Raw genomic sequence first — 14,876 nt, forward strand, 5'->3', positions numbered from 1 at the left:
GATACCGCTTTCCAGTTTCACTGACTTCTGTTGTTTTATAATATGTTAAGCTTGTTCGTGTAGCACTCCTCACAGGCCGTTTGGTGTTCGTTCTTTTTTGTTGTTGAGATGAAATTGCCAAAACTCTGAAAGGTATTATTGTATGTCAGAATTGCAACACAATATTTGTTCAAGCCTAAAATGTTAGTCCGTAATCGTAATATGGTGTTTGTATGTTCACAGATGAACTTTCACATTTATGTTTCATGTTTCATGCATTAATTTTCTTACGATCCTAACAATTTACGTATGGATTTTCTTACGATCCTAACGATATGTACGTTCAACCTTTTGGCAGCTATCTGGCTCCATACAGTGTTGCCACGTTCACGGTTTTCCTAAAAATTGGGCTACTTTGAAAATGATGTCACGGGTGAAAATGTATTGGTTGCGGGTTTTGGGCTACTTCTAATTTGCACGGTGGCTGCCAAGGCATTTCTCTTTAAAATATGTATATTTCACGGTGACCTGCTCTTGACTATCAGGCAATGAGACGGGTTGTTGCGGAGTGAGTGAGTTGTGGGGAGGTTCGGAGGGGTGTGTGTTGAGAGAGCACTACAATTATTGGCTGAGTCACACGAGCGAGAGAGCAGCACGCGCGTACGTTGTGACAACTTTTTTTTTTACCAGTTGTAGGTCGGCTATTTAGATTGTCATTATGGAGAGACCTATTTCCAAACCTTTTTCAATAAAACAACATACTCTAGAACTGATTCACATCAATAAATAATGGAGACAAAACACTGTAAAATGACTTTGGGCGCACTACAGCGCCCCAGCTAGCAATGAGGAATCGGCCCAGAAGCGGCCCTCTTCCGGGGGCCGGAACTGATTGAATCGTCCGGAATCGGGTGTCGGCGTTTCCATCTGCCGGAATTCAGCCGACTTTGCCGGCATCTTACCAGAATCCCCCCAGAAGCAGCCCGGTGCAATTTTAAATAAATGTATACAAAATGACCCAATTTAGTAATTTTAAATATTGCTATTATACATTTTATACATACAAATTTTACCCATCCAGAATTTGTGAAAATAATTACTCCCTATTATTTCAGTTCTTGTCCCATCGCTGCAACTCCCGCACGGCCTCAGGAGAGGCGAAGGTCGAGAGTAGTGCGTCCCCCCGAAACACAACTGCTTCTTGACACAATGCACGCTTAAGCCAGAAGTCAGCTGCACCAATGTGGGCTACTCACTGTACACCTGGTGACTGTGTCAGCGTGCATGCACCTGGCCCACCACAGGAGTTGCTACAGCGCGATGGGACAAGGACATCCCAGCCAGCCAAATCCTCCCCTAACCCGGACGATGCTGGGCCAATTGTGCGTCGCCTCATGGGTCTCCCGGACACAGGCAGCACGGGTATCGAACCAGCATCTGTAGCAATGCAGTTTGTACTGCGATGCAGTGTCTTAGACCGCTGCGCCACCCGGGAGGCCCCATCCACAAAGTTTTTAATGCGAAATAACGAAATGTTAATTATATAAAGCAGCCCGTGTAATCATCTGCCAGAGAGTAATTGGCCAGAGCCCCAAGTAATACAATTTGAGAAAAGGGAAAAAGATAAATCACTATGACTAGACATGAATTGCCGGACAAGTGGTCCGCCGGAATTAACACCCTTAGCAAGGACATTAACAATCAAATTACTCTCGCTCTTACTCAAGACCCTGTCCAGGGCCCGATCGATCAAAGAACAGGCCCACAGGCTTTGTCTATAGACTCTGATGCAAATGTTGCGAAGTGAAAGGTCAAAAACATCGCAATAGCCAATTCCACTCAAACCGTGATTAGTCGATCTGTCTTCACCATGAACACAAATGACACATCACGTAGTTGCGAACAACCACTCCACTTTGTGGGGAATATGACCACAAAACACAACTCATACCTGGGAACAGTCCTGGAGGACTGCTAAACCTGTGATGCGCTAATTGATTTGGGCTCAACAATGTCACTCATCTCTCAAACGTTGTTCAATGATCTCAAAAGGGCTTTGAAGCCAGCTAAACGTTGGTTAAAAACGAAACGATGCGACACTACACTTCGAGGTTTCACTCAAACTACCTCGCCTCTCACATTGAGACTCATGCTAAAACTACACTTCCAGGACTTTTCGCTTGTTCACCCTGTGTATGTTACCAGCCTCGAATCTGAAACCCTGCTACTTGGAGCAGACTAGATGGATCAGTTACTCCCACTAATAGATTGGAAAACCAACCAAGTATGGTCACAGGTCACAGTGACTTCTCCATTGACCACACTGTCTTCTCCTAATGCTAGCTGCAACACAGTCATCCACGAGTGGTACCTTCGGGGAAAAAAAACGTTTCGAAACCTCGTGGTGCAGAATCTGACCCAAAGAGATATTACGATATCTCGTCACATTCAATCAGCAAACCTGATTGACCATTATTTTCATGATTTTTGAGCCAACAGTCTCTGTGAATGAGTCGTTCAATACTGTAGCTGATACTGTAGCCTTCGGACACTTCTGTAAGCACTGCTGCCATCTCAGGAATAAAAGCATAAACGTGCAGAATGTACTCTGCTTCCGCTGATACATTGTCCACTTTGTGGGGGACTGAAACCCCTTACAATGACACTAATGGCGTCAGTCCCGCAACTGACCCGATGACTCCCACTGGTGAAACGCTGTGCGATATCGCAGAAAGATATCCTCATCTCAGTTTTCAGGTACTGGAACGGTTGCCACATGCGGACACTATAGCGAGGGACAAACCTTGACAGTCACTGAGTGTTTTGAAGCACAAACACCAGGAGATTTGGTTGAAAGGTTACAGCCAATCTAATAACGTGGCAGCTGACAACTCGTACAAAGGGTCCGACCTTTTCGTTTGTGCCTCGAACACCAACACCAACCGCTGGTGGTGTGGGTCCCGAGACACAAAGGGGGGGAATACTAGCCCAGACCCATGATGAGCCTCGTCAAGGCCGGTGGTGGGTTCGAGACTACGTGTAACACTATACAAGGCCACCAGAGCAGGAAACGGGATAACCTTGTTACGCAAGGCCTTGCGTGACAGCAACGACCCCTGGAAAGCCATCTTACAGTGGAGGAACACACCCACCGAAAACATGGACAGCAGCCCAGCGCAACGCCTTCTGTCCAGACGTGAAGACTACCATCCCCGTAGCCAACAAGCTACTTGAGCCCTGCATCATGGTTGGCATCACAGAAAGCAGCTCGCTAAGTGCTTCTATGACTGGAATGCTCGAGACCTACCAGAGCTGGAGGTGGAACAACCATTTTTTAAATATTTTAATTTATTTCACCTTTATTTAACCAGGTAGGCAAGTTGAGGACAAGTTCTCATTTACAACTGCGACCTGGCCAAGATAAAGCAAAGCAGTTTGACACATACAACAACACAGAGTTACACATGGTTACACAATACACAATAAAGAGTTACACAATACTTACTCACGGGTGGGTCGGCTGTGTAAGCCACAAGACAGGCTTACTTTGTAAGCAAGGGACTGTGTTAACCTGTCCTCTGTTAAATACAACAACAAAAAAGAGGAGGACGACAACTGAAGTAAAAAGAAAATGTAATGTATTTTCATTTGTTATGACTTGACTGTTAAGAACTTAATATTGTGCTGTTACGTTAGCACTTTCTATTGAAAGGATGATGCTACGGAGTTTAGTTGATAGGTAATCGACTAGCTGGGCTGTTCCCCTGACCCCATATGTAGGGACTTGTACAATACTTGAACATGGCTATTGAACTTGACATTTGTGTTTGTCTTTATTCTTTAATCTAACATATCATACAGAAACAGTAACCAGGAGCGGTATGGTATTGATATCTTGTATATATCAAAAGAGCAAAAGGAGCGTGCATTGTGGCTCGCAAAATTATCAACGCATGAGGTGGACAGCTTTGATTGTCGAAGCAGGGCACCAGTTAAAGGTGTTATCTCTGGCGTCCCGTTGGACATTGACAATCAGGAGTAGTTGAATGTAAAATGTTGCAACTGTGATGGGGATCACATTTCTGAATTCCCTGAGTGCCCTGTTAGAGTGAAAGCGGTTGAGGTGTCAAGGATCAGGGCTGTACAGCAAATCTCCTATGTGGAAGCGGTGAAGAGAGTTCTGAATAAGATATTGTATATGTCAATCAAGTGGTCTGGATACACTTATTGTGAAGAAGGTGGATTTTGTACCATTTATAGCCACAGTTATTAATTGTACTGGCCAAGTGTCCAAGAAGTCCAAGAAAGCGGACATCATTATATCTGCAGCTGAGAAGTTTTTGGGCCTCCAAGACTTAACCGCAGAAGCACTGCAAGGACTATTGTCGCCAGGAAATGTCCAGCCATCACAGGATCCTTCTGGGCCTGTGATTAAAACAGAAAAGCAGGCTGATTTAGTTTAATACAAATGTCGTTATTGATAGTTTGTATGGAATTAAAAAAATAAATAATAATAATTATCCCGCATTTTTTCCTTTTCGGATCTTTATTTTCCACCTGTACTGTAGGTGGCGGAATGCACATGTAATTGTTGCAAAAGCTATCACACCAAAGAAGAAGGAGGGTGGGGGGGAACGCCTACTATGTGGAAGTGCAGTAATTCAATTCGCCCTTGCCCTCCTAAACGATTCACCTTTTCTTTTTTTTTACTTTGGCGAAGGGTAACGTCTACAAAACGCAGTCCACTCTGTTTGTTACAGATTCTAGTTTTGAAAACTGAAAACTGTATGGAGATCAAATGTTTCATCGTTGATATAATCTGAAGAATCCCGGCCAAAATCCACCTCGCTCTATCGTCTCCCACTGCCGACCGCTGGTCTTCCTCTCATCCCCATATTTGGTAGTGAGCGGAAACGCCAACCGGATGCTTCACATTTATACATCCGGTGAAATATATGGCTCGTTCTATCTGTGATCACTGTTTATCTGATGCTAAAGACACGTCGTTTTAGCAGTCGTGATAGTTAGTTATGCCTATTTGATTATCGTGTTCTAAAGGACGAGGTTTGTGTATACGTAGTATTTGGTTGTAAACGAATCATTAACATGGTTGGGAGTATCGAATACCGACGTGGATAACAGTTGAACTGCGCTTGCTTTGTTTTGGACACACTAGTGGTATTGTGTGGAGTGTTCCAGCCCCTGTGCATTGAGCGCCTCCTAGTGATGCCTCAGCTGAGAGGGAAAAATGTTGCAGCCTACCTAGACCTGAGATCAAGAGGCATTTTTGACGCTGGCACTTTGTCAAAACTCAACTTGAAGATTCTCAGGGGTATTGTCCTCCAGGTATGTGAAGTGCAATGTATTAAGTAATTTAATATATTAATTCCACAAAAATAAATCTGAGTAATGACTTTTATTAATTCACTCTAGGACAGCAAAGACTTCACCAAAGTCTGGACCAAGTCGTCAAAATCCACTATATTTTATGAGAGTGGGAGGATTTATTTTGAAAATTATCAGTGCTGCTTCAGTAGGTAATGTATATATTTTATTTTTTAAACTACATTATGTGGCATTGTTATGGTTCATCACATGAGTACCGTTACTTCTTTTTAAAATGAAAAAATATCATTTCCAGCCTTCCATCTGAGCCACAACTTCTGTATGAATTACCCAAGCGGTCCAAAGCGGAGAAGATTGAAGATGCATTGCTATGCCAGTGCCCTCTTGTAAGTGAATGAATATTTCCCATCTTAGCCAGTTCACTGTTGCTGTATAGAAATGTAACAGGTGTCAACAGCTTAGAATTCCTAAGAGGTCAATAGATATCACTTCCAGTTTTTTGTTCTGTACATCTACAGCGTCAGCATCACTGTGGACGTATGGACTATTGGACTATAGACTAGTGAATGGACTGTACTGTATTGCATTTTGCTTTTTGTATTTATAAAGTGCATGTTTTATTGTCTATTATACCTATTTCTGAATTATTGCCCCCTTGGGGATGAATAAAGTTAATTAAATGTAATTGTAAATTAGTAGAAATGTTATAAACCGAGTGCTTTATTAGTGTTATCCTTATTAACCATCATTATGTTTACCCTCATAGGACAAAGGGTTGCCAACACCGTCAGATCAAAAACCTAGCCTCTTGGCCCTGACTAGCAATAATTGGCTGTATCGCTTCTCAGCTGTGACAGGACAACAATTGGAGAACGTTTACTTGTCCCCACATCACAAGTTCAGGTAATTGACAGTTGAATGTGATTTAATTACAATTAAAATGTCTTCCACAAATCATGAACCCAACCGATCTCTTTTTATTATTATTGTGGAGCTGGGGTTCCTCTTGTTGTAGGTAACTGCTGATTTTACTGATTTTTACTTTTACTAACTTTTATCAGATACCTTGGCTGGGATGTATCGCAGGAAACATTTTATGTCAAGTCCATTCAGAATAAAGTGACATCTTCAGCAAGACAGGTGTGGTTTCCACGAGTCTGATATGCCCATTCATCTTATAATTTGCCTTTGTAAAGTAGAACCATTCCATGTAGTTTTTCTCTTTGTGACTGGTGAAATCTGAGAAGTATTCACTTATTTCCTATCCTAACTCTCACAGGCAGGTTTCAACCAAAACACCTTGCTGTACCTCGCCGTGTTCCGCGTTTTCCCCCTGCAACTTGTGGGCGTTCTGGAGATCAACAAAAGTGTATGCAAATGTTGTTTCTTAAGGTTTCTTTAAGTCATGTATTTTTGTAATGACATATGTTGTACAGTGTATTCGGGAAAGTATTCAGACCCCTTCCCTTTTTAAAAATGTTGTTACATTACAGCCTTATTCTAAAATTGATTAAATAAATACAAATCCTCATCAATCTACACCCAATACCCCTTAACGACAAAGCAAAAACAGGTTTGTAAATTTTTTGCAAATGTATTCAAAACAGAAATACCTTATTTATATAAGTATTCAGAACCTTTGCTATGAGACTTGAAATTGAGCTCCGGTGCATCCTGTTTACATTGATCATCATTGAGATGTTTCAACAACTTGATTGAAGTCCACCTATGGTAAATTCAATTGATTGGACATGATTTGGAAAGGCACATAGCTGTCTATATATTTTTATTTTATTTAACGAGGCAAGTCAGCCTATATGAAGGCCTATATTAGGTCCCACAGTTGGTTTTTGCTCTGACATGCACTGTCAAGCCATGAGGTCGAAGGAATTAGCCGTAGAGCTCAGAGACAGGATTATGTCGAGGCACAGATCTGGGGAAGGGTACTAAACAATTTCTACAGCATTGAAGGTCCCCAAGAACATAGTCTCCATCATTCTTAAATGGAAGAAGTTTGGAACCACCAAGACTCTTCCTAGAGCTGGCCGCTCGGCCAAACTGAGCAAGCGGGGGAGAAGGGCCTTTATCAGGGAGGTAACCAAGTACTTGATGGTCACTCTGACAGAGCTCCAGAGTTCCTCTGTGGAGATGGGAGAACCTTCCAGAAGGACCACCATCTTTGCAGCACTCCACCAATCAGTGAAGAGTGGCCAGACGTAGAAGTAAAAGGCACATGACAGCCCACTTGGAGTTTTCCAAAAGGCACCTAAAGGACTCTCAGACCATGATAAATAAGATTTCCCGGTCTGATGAAACCAAGATTGAACTCTTTGGCTGGAATGCCAAGTGTCACGTCTGGAGGGAACCTTGCACCATCCCTATGGTGAAGCATGGTGGTGGCACCATCATGCTGTGGGGATGTTTTTCAGTGGCAGGGACTGGGAGACTAGTCATTATTGAGGGAAAGATGAATGGAGGAAAGTACAGAGAGGTCCTTGATGAAAACCTGCTTCAGAGCGCTCAGGACTTCAGACTGGGGTGAAGGTTCACCTTCCAACAGGACAACGACCCTAAGCACACAGCTAAGACAATGCAGGAGTGGCTTCGGGACAAGTCTCTGAATGTCCTTGAGTGGCCCAGCCAGAGCCCGGAATTGAACCCGACGCTCCCCATCCAACCTGACAGAGCTTTAGAGGATCTGCAGAGAAGAAGGGGAGAAACTCCCCAAGTACAGGTGTGCCAAGCTTGTAGCGTCATACCCAAGAAGACTCGAGGCTGTAATCGCTGCCAAAGGTTCTTCAAAAAAGTACTGAGTAAAGGGTCTGAATACTTGTGTAAATGTGATATTTCAGTTTTTATTTATACATGTCCCAAAACCTGTTTTTGCGTTGTTATTATGGGGAATTGTGTGTAGATTGATGAGGGGGGGGACTATTTAAAACATTTTAGAATAAGGTTGTAACGTAACAAAATGTGGAAAAAGGGAAGGGGTCTGAATACTTTCCAAATGCACTGTATGTCTCTGTCATTTCAGATATTTGGAAGCACTGTCATTGATGTAGTTCTGTCCCAAGGGGTCCTTGCAGTTTCTCACAGTACCAAGACTGTGAAGCTCTATAGCTTTGAAGACATTCTGAATAAGGTGTGAATTTATGATTAACAATAACATTTCAGTTGTTTTAATGCATGCTTCTTAAAATGTTCAGATTGTCTACATACTGTATGTTCCATTATTTCTAAAAACATTTATTGATTATTCTTTCTTCTTTGCCAGTACATAAGAACGGAATTGGTTCTTGGGGAGCAGTGTCATTCAGAAGGTGGTAAAACTGTGGGAGAAGCTCCATTTGGCATTCCAGTGAATATCCACATCAACGGTAGGTGATTGTTCATCTGTCTATCCATCTTTCTGTCCCTCAGATTTTCCAACCATTCATTTGTCTATCCATCTGCAGAAGGGCCTCAGGGGACCCTTAGTGATTTTTTTCTCTCTCTCATAATTTTTTCGCAGAATGCCCCCCAGTGCTGTTTGAGGTGTCATGCTTCGATAATGGAGTACAGATCGGAGGCCATCCATGGCACTATATCTTCACCCTACCCCATAAGAAACACCAGGGGTCGTACCGCATCTGCTCTCTCAAGGATAACACCCTGGTAATATACTTGTACATAATCTATCTTTATGCACTACACATTGAATGGGTCGCAAATAAGTCTCCTGAATTGTGAGACTATTTAAGCATATTAAGTATCCTGCTGCTAGTGTGCCAGAGCCATTTGAGCATGTCAGTTTCAGAGCACTACAGATGTCTTTGACAGGCATTGTCTTTAACTGACACAACAAACGTATTACTCAAACACAAATTATCCTCAAAAGGATGTTTAGATGACTCAGCTGGTTGAAGCATGGTGCTGGCAGCACCAATGTTGTCGAGTCAATTTATGCGTGGCTCACAAATACTTTTGGGTACAAAGTTGCTTTAAATGAAAGCTTCTGCTAAGTAATTATCCAGTTAAGATCCAAAGTGTTCTGTAGTTGTCATACCCAGTGTCAATATCTTTAATATTCCCACTGTACGCATTTCTAAATAGGCAAAGCATGGAATACAAGACATGAAGTGCTGTTCTCTGGAGTCTGACTGGATCTACTTCCACCCTGATGACTCAGGAAGAATCATCCATGTTGGACCTAGCACCATAAAGTGAGTTTAAAACCCCCCAACAAAGTTGCCCACAAGACCATGCTTTACACTGCAGCTTTAAGGTATTTAGGTCAGTGCTATTCATCAGTCAGATTTCACACAATGACGTTTCTCTTCTGCCTTTACTGAATATTGAATACTTTCCCCCAGTGTGCTGAAAATTCTGAGTGAACTGGAGAGTGATGCACAGTTCGATATAGTGAAGGAGTTTTCCATCACAGCTCATCGAGACGATGTGAGTTAACATAGTGTTTTGGCACCTTTTTAACCATGGGTCATAATACATTTTAAATTAGATATATTTTCTCTATCATTATGATAGAAGGGTGAAAATTGCTGCTTTTCCTGTGATGGATTCATAAAACCTCTCGTCTTCTATCCACCATAGGCTGCCTCCCAGATCAATGTCACTTCCTCAGGCCGCACAGTGAAGAGAAGATTTTATCAGCTGGATGATGACCCAGACCGAGAGGTAGATTCTAAAGGATTAGGCTTAGACTATCCTGACTAAATTACTTTTATTGACATTTCAGTGGCATTCCATATAGGCATATTGGTTATTGTTGGTGAGAGTTTTTGTTGATGCCTTTTGCAACATGCTACTTCATAGACATTCCGGATGGTGGAGTATGAGGATGAGCTTGACCTTCTGGCTGTTGTGGAGGTGACCCACAGAGAGGATGAGGGGAAGGCCCACGTCAGACTCCATGACAACAACACTGGAGCGTTACTGAAGAGGGTTCCACTTGTGGAGTCGTGGGATGTGGTTAGTGCTTTAGAATATTGTGTAAATGTAGCCTGATCCGCCATCCTGACCGCTGCACTCTCATTTTGTTTAAACAGAATGTAAGCTTGCAAGATCACAATGGTCGAATGAGGCTAGTGTAAAGGAAGAAAATGTGGGAAATCTCTCCTTTTCAAGTCATTTATTAATGTATTGTCTTTTCTTGTTTCAGACTTACAGCCACGAGCTGTTCTTTGACAGAGATACAATTGTTCATATTGAACAGACGAAGAACAATAACTTCTGCTGCCATGTCTACAAACTCAGTCGTGGACAAGCAGATGAGTGAAGTTGAGACATTCCTTCCAATTGCTAATGATGTTAGTCAAAAAGATTCCTCAAGTAAATAGCCCCGTTGAATGTGTTTTCCTAGTTATTATTTACACTTTCTTTCCCAATAAGGACTACATGTTGTCATTCTGTTATTTTGAAGATGTTGTTGGTACTCTAATAATGTGTCTTAAATAGTTCTTCCAATACAACTGTTGGCTAACTGGGCTACTTCTGCATTTTATTTTTAGGACATATGAATTAAGTCACAAAATGTCTAAATTAACTGATAAAAATAGTTGTACATGTTTGATCATCAAAGAAGAGCTGTGAATTTAGGTTCTCTGATCTTTTTTTAACCGCATGTAAGCACATTCCCGCCACCCAAAAATAAAAATAAATGTCAAGATGCATGGAAGTCAAACATTTTATATACTCAAAATTGAGGATATGTTTCTTCTTTGCCATGATCAGCAGAGCAAAGCCGCTGGCAAATGTGTGGCATGCTGGAATTTGCCCCAGCACTTTTGATTCGGCTTCATAAAAAATATTGACACAAAGTGTTGAAAAGAGGGACAAAGTATTGTTCTTTAGACTGATTTGCCTCATGATTTGTCAACTCGTGCACAATTCATCTGTGCTTTAGTCTGATCAACTGTAGCCTAACCACAGCTGCAGGTAGCCTAGAGAAGCCTATGCGCTCTGATCCCCTCTGGCCAAGGGAAACGAAGCGGTAACGTCATGTATTTATAGCCTAAGCTATGTATTTATAGTCTAAAATAGGCCCATTTATTTGTTTGACTTCCTATCCAAAATGATTGACTGGAATTAATCAACACAATAGCGAAGACATACTGTGTGAGTAACTCTAATTACAGATGCAAAGGCCTACATAATGCAACCCTGCATGAAGCAAGCTCAGCCCTGTTTGTTATATTGTCTAATTGCAGTTTTTGTGTAAATAAGTACTCCCTAGAGCCAGGAGTTTTTAATAACATATGCCCTGATTTAGAACAACTCTGGTCCCGTAACAGCTCATATAAAACCGTTTTAAGAGCTGATTTTACTTTATTACTATTTTTTGTTTTATTTTTAACACCTTGCACTGCCACCCTTTTGTATTCTTTTGGGCATGGATTAAATTAAGTATATTATTTTTGCATCTTGGCCTCCTTTGGTTATTCCTTTTCATGGTTTGTACCTTTTGAACTCTGTCATACACTGGTCTACAACTAGGGGCAAGAGTTTTACCTGGTTAGGTAAACCCTCCAGATCAGGAAAACAATCCCACCACTGGCTTTGGGACCTGTGGTGCCACCTCTGAAATCACCACACAATGCTACAAATGAGGAAACATATCCTATGCTTATGGTCTATCTCAACATTTCGACTTAGTATCTAGAAATGTTTACTTGCATATCTCGTAATTTCGAATACATATCTCAAAATCTTTACTTGCATACCATGAAATTTCGAGTTAATATCGACATAAAAAATATTTTAAGAAATGGTGGCGGGAATGGGCTTCCATAATAACTTGTGTCTTGCGCTTTTGTAACAACCTGCGGTTACAAAACTGGTAGTTAAAAACATTCAGACGTTCTGTTATGAAGAGTCATGACCCATCCCCCCTGAGTAACCTCTTGAAATTCCTCTAGTCCAGTGTTGAAGTGCGTTCGTCGGAGATGGCGATGGAGAATTTCAAGCAGTTCCTGTTCGCGCTGTCGGCCGCTGTATCCGTTGGTTTTGTGTCGATAATTTTTGTTTTGAGATGGGTATTCTACTTCAAGGAAGGTTTAGCATGGGATGGAGGATTTGCGGAATTCAATTGGCACCCTGTTTTAATCGTTACCGGGTTCATTTTTATGCAGGGAATTGGTGAGAAGTTTGTTTTTCTCTCTTCTGTACATAACGTTACATAATTCAGTCAAATCTGAAGCGATGGATGTCTGTCAATACATAAAAAAAGTTAAGTTATTTCAACAAGTAGTGAAGTTTGGGAATGAATCAATCTTGGAACAGATTAGTATGCTATGCAAGGCTGTAATGTCAGGGGCTAACGTTACTGTTATTGAACGAAATATACATTGTTATGAAACGTGTCAATGTTTAGTAGAAATAGCCTGTTATCGACTTTTTTTGCTAACAAATGTTAGGTGCTCTATGGTAATTTGTTACCCTGATGCATTTCGGAGTAAAGTTACTGACTGAGTAGCCTAAAACAATAGCACCCTTTGATAATTTACAAAAGTACATTCCAGAATCATTTGCATTATTTCACGTGAAGTACCTCCTTTAGTGTAGCCTAATTAACTTGAATGACACAGCAACTTTGATTGGTATGCACTTACATTAGTTAAAAAGAAGTATTAGTTAAAAAGAAGTATAGAAGTATACCTCATAGCGATTCTGTCAAAACAGGATTTTGCAAAATTTGGTATTTATAGCAGGAATTGCTCATCCCTGAGGGTGCATTATTCCCATTCAATTACGGTGAAGTGAATGCATTTTCATGATTAATAAATTGAATAAGTGTTGTTTTTTTCCTCTGTTTCAGCCATTGTGGTGTATAGGTTGCCATGGACCTGGAAGTGCAGCAAGTTAATGATGAAGTTTATTCATGCTGGCTTAAACATATTGGCCTTCATTTTCGTTGTCATATCTCTGGTAGCAGTATTTGACTTCCACAATGCACAAAACATCCCCAACATGTATAGCCTGCACAGCTGGGTGGGGCTAGCAGCGGTGATACTATATTCACTACAGGTAAGCACACCTCAACTATATAATGTAGTCAGTGCTTGACTTGGACTGAAATAGGTTATTGTACTCATTTTGGCTGCAGGTACTGTTTATATTTAGGGGCAGGAGCTCCACAATACTTTTGAGCTAATATTTTAGAAGAGGAACAGGAGCTCAAGCAGTAGAAAGTTTGAGGTGCCGGTACTCTGCTCCGGTGAGCTCCTTCCCAAGTCAAGCACTGAATGTGGGCTAGTATTACGCTATAGAACTCTCCATAATGATTGCTTCATATTATCTATTACATTGTTATAAAGCTTTGCCATAAAGCATTATTCATCTTTTTCCCCCTACTACATAACTAGAGTTCTATGCATGGATGCTTGTGAATACTGTTTATGAAGTGCATTTTATGGCACAGTAGGTATACCACATGCCATTCTTTATTACAATGCTTGACAGAGTTTCCTGATCTTTCCTCTTTTACTGAGCAGCTTGTTCTGGGAGTGTGTATATACTTGATACCCATCACCCCGATATACCTGAGAGCAGCATTTATGCCCCTGCACGTCTACAGTGGCCTGTTCATCTTTGCCAGTGTCATAGCCACAGCACTCATGGGCATCACAGAGAAGCTCATTTTTGGCCTGTAAGTATTACAAGGCAGGAAATATGAGAAATATACTAAACTTGGGTACTTAGAGACCCCATTTTGTAAAAGTATATTACAGCTATAGGTAACTCTCTCTTCTTTGTCTCTCAGGAAATATCCCAAGTACAAGGATTCTCCCCCAGAGGCCAACTTTGTGAATGTGCTGGGAGTACTAATAGTAGTTTTTGGCGCAATAATTCTCTGGATCGCTACTCGCCCCTCTTGGAAACGCCCCAGTGAGCAGGTCCTGCGCTCCCTGCCAACTTACAGGGATGGGTCAGCTGGCACCAAAATGGGCACTGCCCTCTCACAACAAACTGACCTGATTGACCCCGAAGGCAATGGAGATGCCAGGAGAAGGAGTGGTAAATTGGAGGACTCAGGACAGGTCAACTGAGTAACATGAAAACCAACTGCTGGTTCTGTGTATTTGTTGATGCTTTAAAAAGTTGCATGGATCTACTGTTCTGGCAGTCCCAAAGCAAATGTAAACCTTTGTTCCAAATAGCACCTTGAGGAATTGTTCCCAACCATTCCAGAATGTTGACCTTTAAGCAGTTTTTTATTTTGTAATTTTTTACAAATAAATTACACAGCTCAATTTGATATCATTGAATCATAATTTGATAAAGGATTAAACTAGCCTATTGAAGTATAGAAAAATTATAATCAAATACATATTCTTTACATTTGTATAGCTTTTATAACGATTACATACTGTATTCTTCAGTGTTTTTATTTTCATTTAAGGGAGGAATTACAGAACCAACACATCTTTAGGGAAGGGATGTGAGAGGTGAATCCATTATAATCTAAATATATAATGTAATATTACATATAGGCCTACCTAAAGGCAATAATAGGCAAACAAAGTTCCTCATTACTTTGTTCAATGCACTGTGTA

At 41.2% G+C, this 14,876-nt stretch overlaps 2 protein-coding genes across 3 annotated transcripts; both read left to right on the plus strand.

The window, feature by feature from the left end:
- The first annotated feature begins 4,691 nt into the window (after positions 1 to 4,691).
- Positions 4,692 to 13,249, plus strand: dcaf17 (ddb1 and cul4 associated factor 17). 2 transcript variants are annotated; one of them, XM_039006767.1, is made up of 15 exons: positions 4,692 to 5,325; positions 5,413 to 5,516; positions 5,621 to 5,711; positions 6,092 to 6,228; positions 6,387 to 6,465; positions 6,605 to 6,694; positions 8,360 to 8,467; positions 8,600 to 8,702; positions 8,837 to 8,979; positions 9,418 to 9,527; positions 9,678 to 9,762; positions 9,916 to 9,999; positions 10,138 to 10,293; positions 10,484 to 10,631; positions 13,139 to 13,249. In XM_039006767.1, the coding sequence occupies exons 1-14, from the start codon at positions 5,206 to 5,208 to the stop codon at positions 10,598 to 10,600; spliced, it is 1,527 nt and encodes a 508-aa protein (XP_038862695.1). In that variant the 5' UTR covers positions 4,692 to 5,205; the 3' UTR covers positions 10,601 to 10,631; positions 13,139 to 13,249. The 2 variants fall into 2 exon arrangements, with proteins under 2 accessions (XP_038862695.1, XP_038862694.1); XM_039006766.1 differs by lacking the exon at positions 13,139 to 13,249 and having other exon boundaries at positions 10,484 to 11,743.
- On the plus strand, positions 12,347 to 14,578 carry LOC120058248 (cytochrome b reductase 1). Its single transcript, XM_039006768.1, has 3 exons — positions 12,347 to 13,347; positions 13,815 to 13,969; positions 14,084 to 14,578. Exons 1-3 carry the CDS (start codon positions 13,186 to 13,188, stop codon positions 14,367 to 14,369), a joined length of 603 nt encoding a protein of 200 aa, XP_038862696.1. The 5' UTR covers positions 12,347 to 13,185; the 3' UTR covers positions 14,370 to 14,578.
- Positions 14,579 to 14,876: the final 298 nt, after the last annotated feature.

The sequence above is a fragment of the Salvelinus namaycush genome, chromosome 13 (genome assembly GCF_016432855.1).
Source record: "Salvelinus namaycush isolate Seneca chromosome 13, SaNama_1.0, whole genome shotgun sequence".
Lineage (NCBI taxonomy): Eukaryota > Metazoa > Chordata > Actinopteri > Salmoniformes > Salmonidae > Salvelinus > Salvelinus namaycush.

Coding starts and splice junctions, on each gene's coding strand:
- dcaf17 (XM_039006767.1), top strand. CDS start 5,206: ATGCCTCAGCTGAGAGGGAAAAATGTTGCAGCCTACCTAGACCTGAGA. Junction 5,712..6,091: donor TGCTATGCCAGTGCCCTCTT/GTAAGTGAATGA, acceptor TTACCCTCATAG/GACAAAGGGTTGCCAACACC. Junction 9,528..9,677: donor GTTGGACCTAGCACCATAAA/GTGAGTTTAAAA, acceptor ACTTTCCCCCAG/TGTGCTGAAAATTCTGAGTG.
- LOC120058248 (XM_039006768.1), top strand. CDS start 13,186: ATGATGAAGTTTATTCATGCTGGCTTAAACATATTGGCCTTCATTTTC. Junction 13,348..13,814: donor TGATACTATATTCACTACAG/GTAAGCACACCT, acceptor TTTACTGAGCAG/CTTGTTCTGGGAGTGTGTAT. Junction 13,970..14,083: donor GAGAAGCTCATTTTTGGCCT/GTAAGTATTACA, acceptor TTTGTCTCTCAG/GAAATATCCCAAGTACAAGG.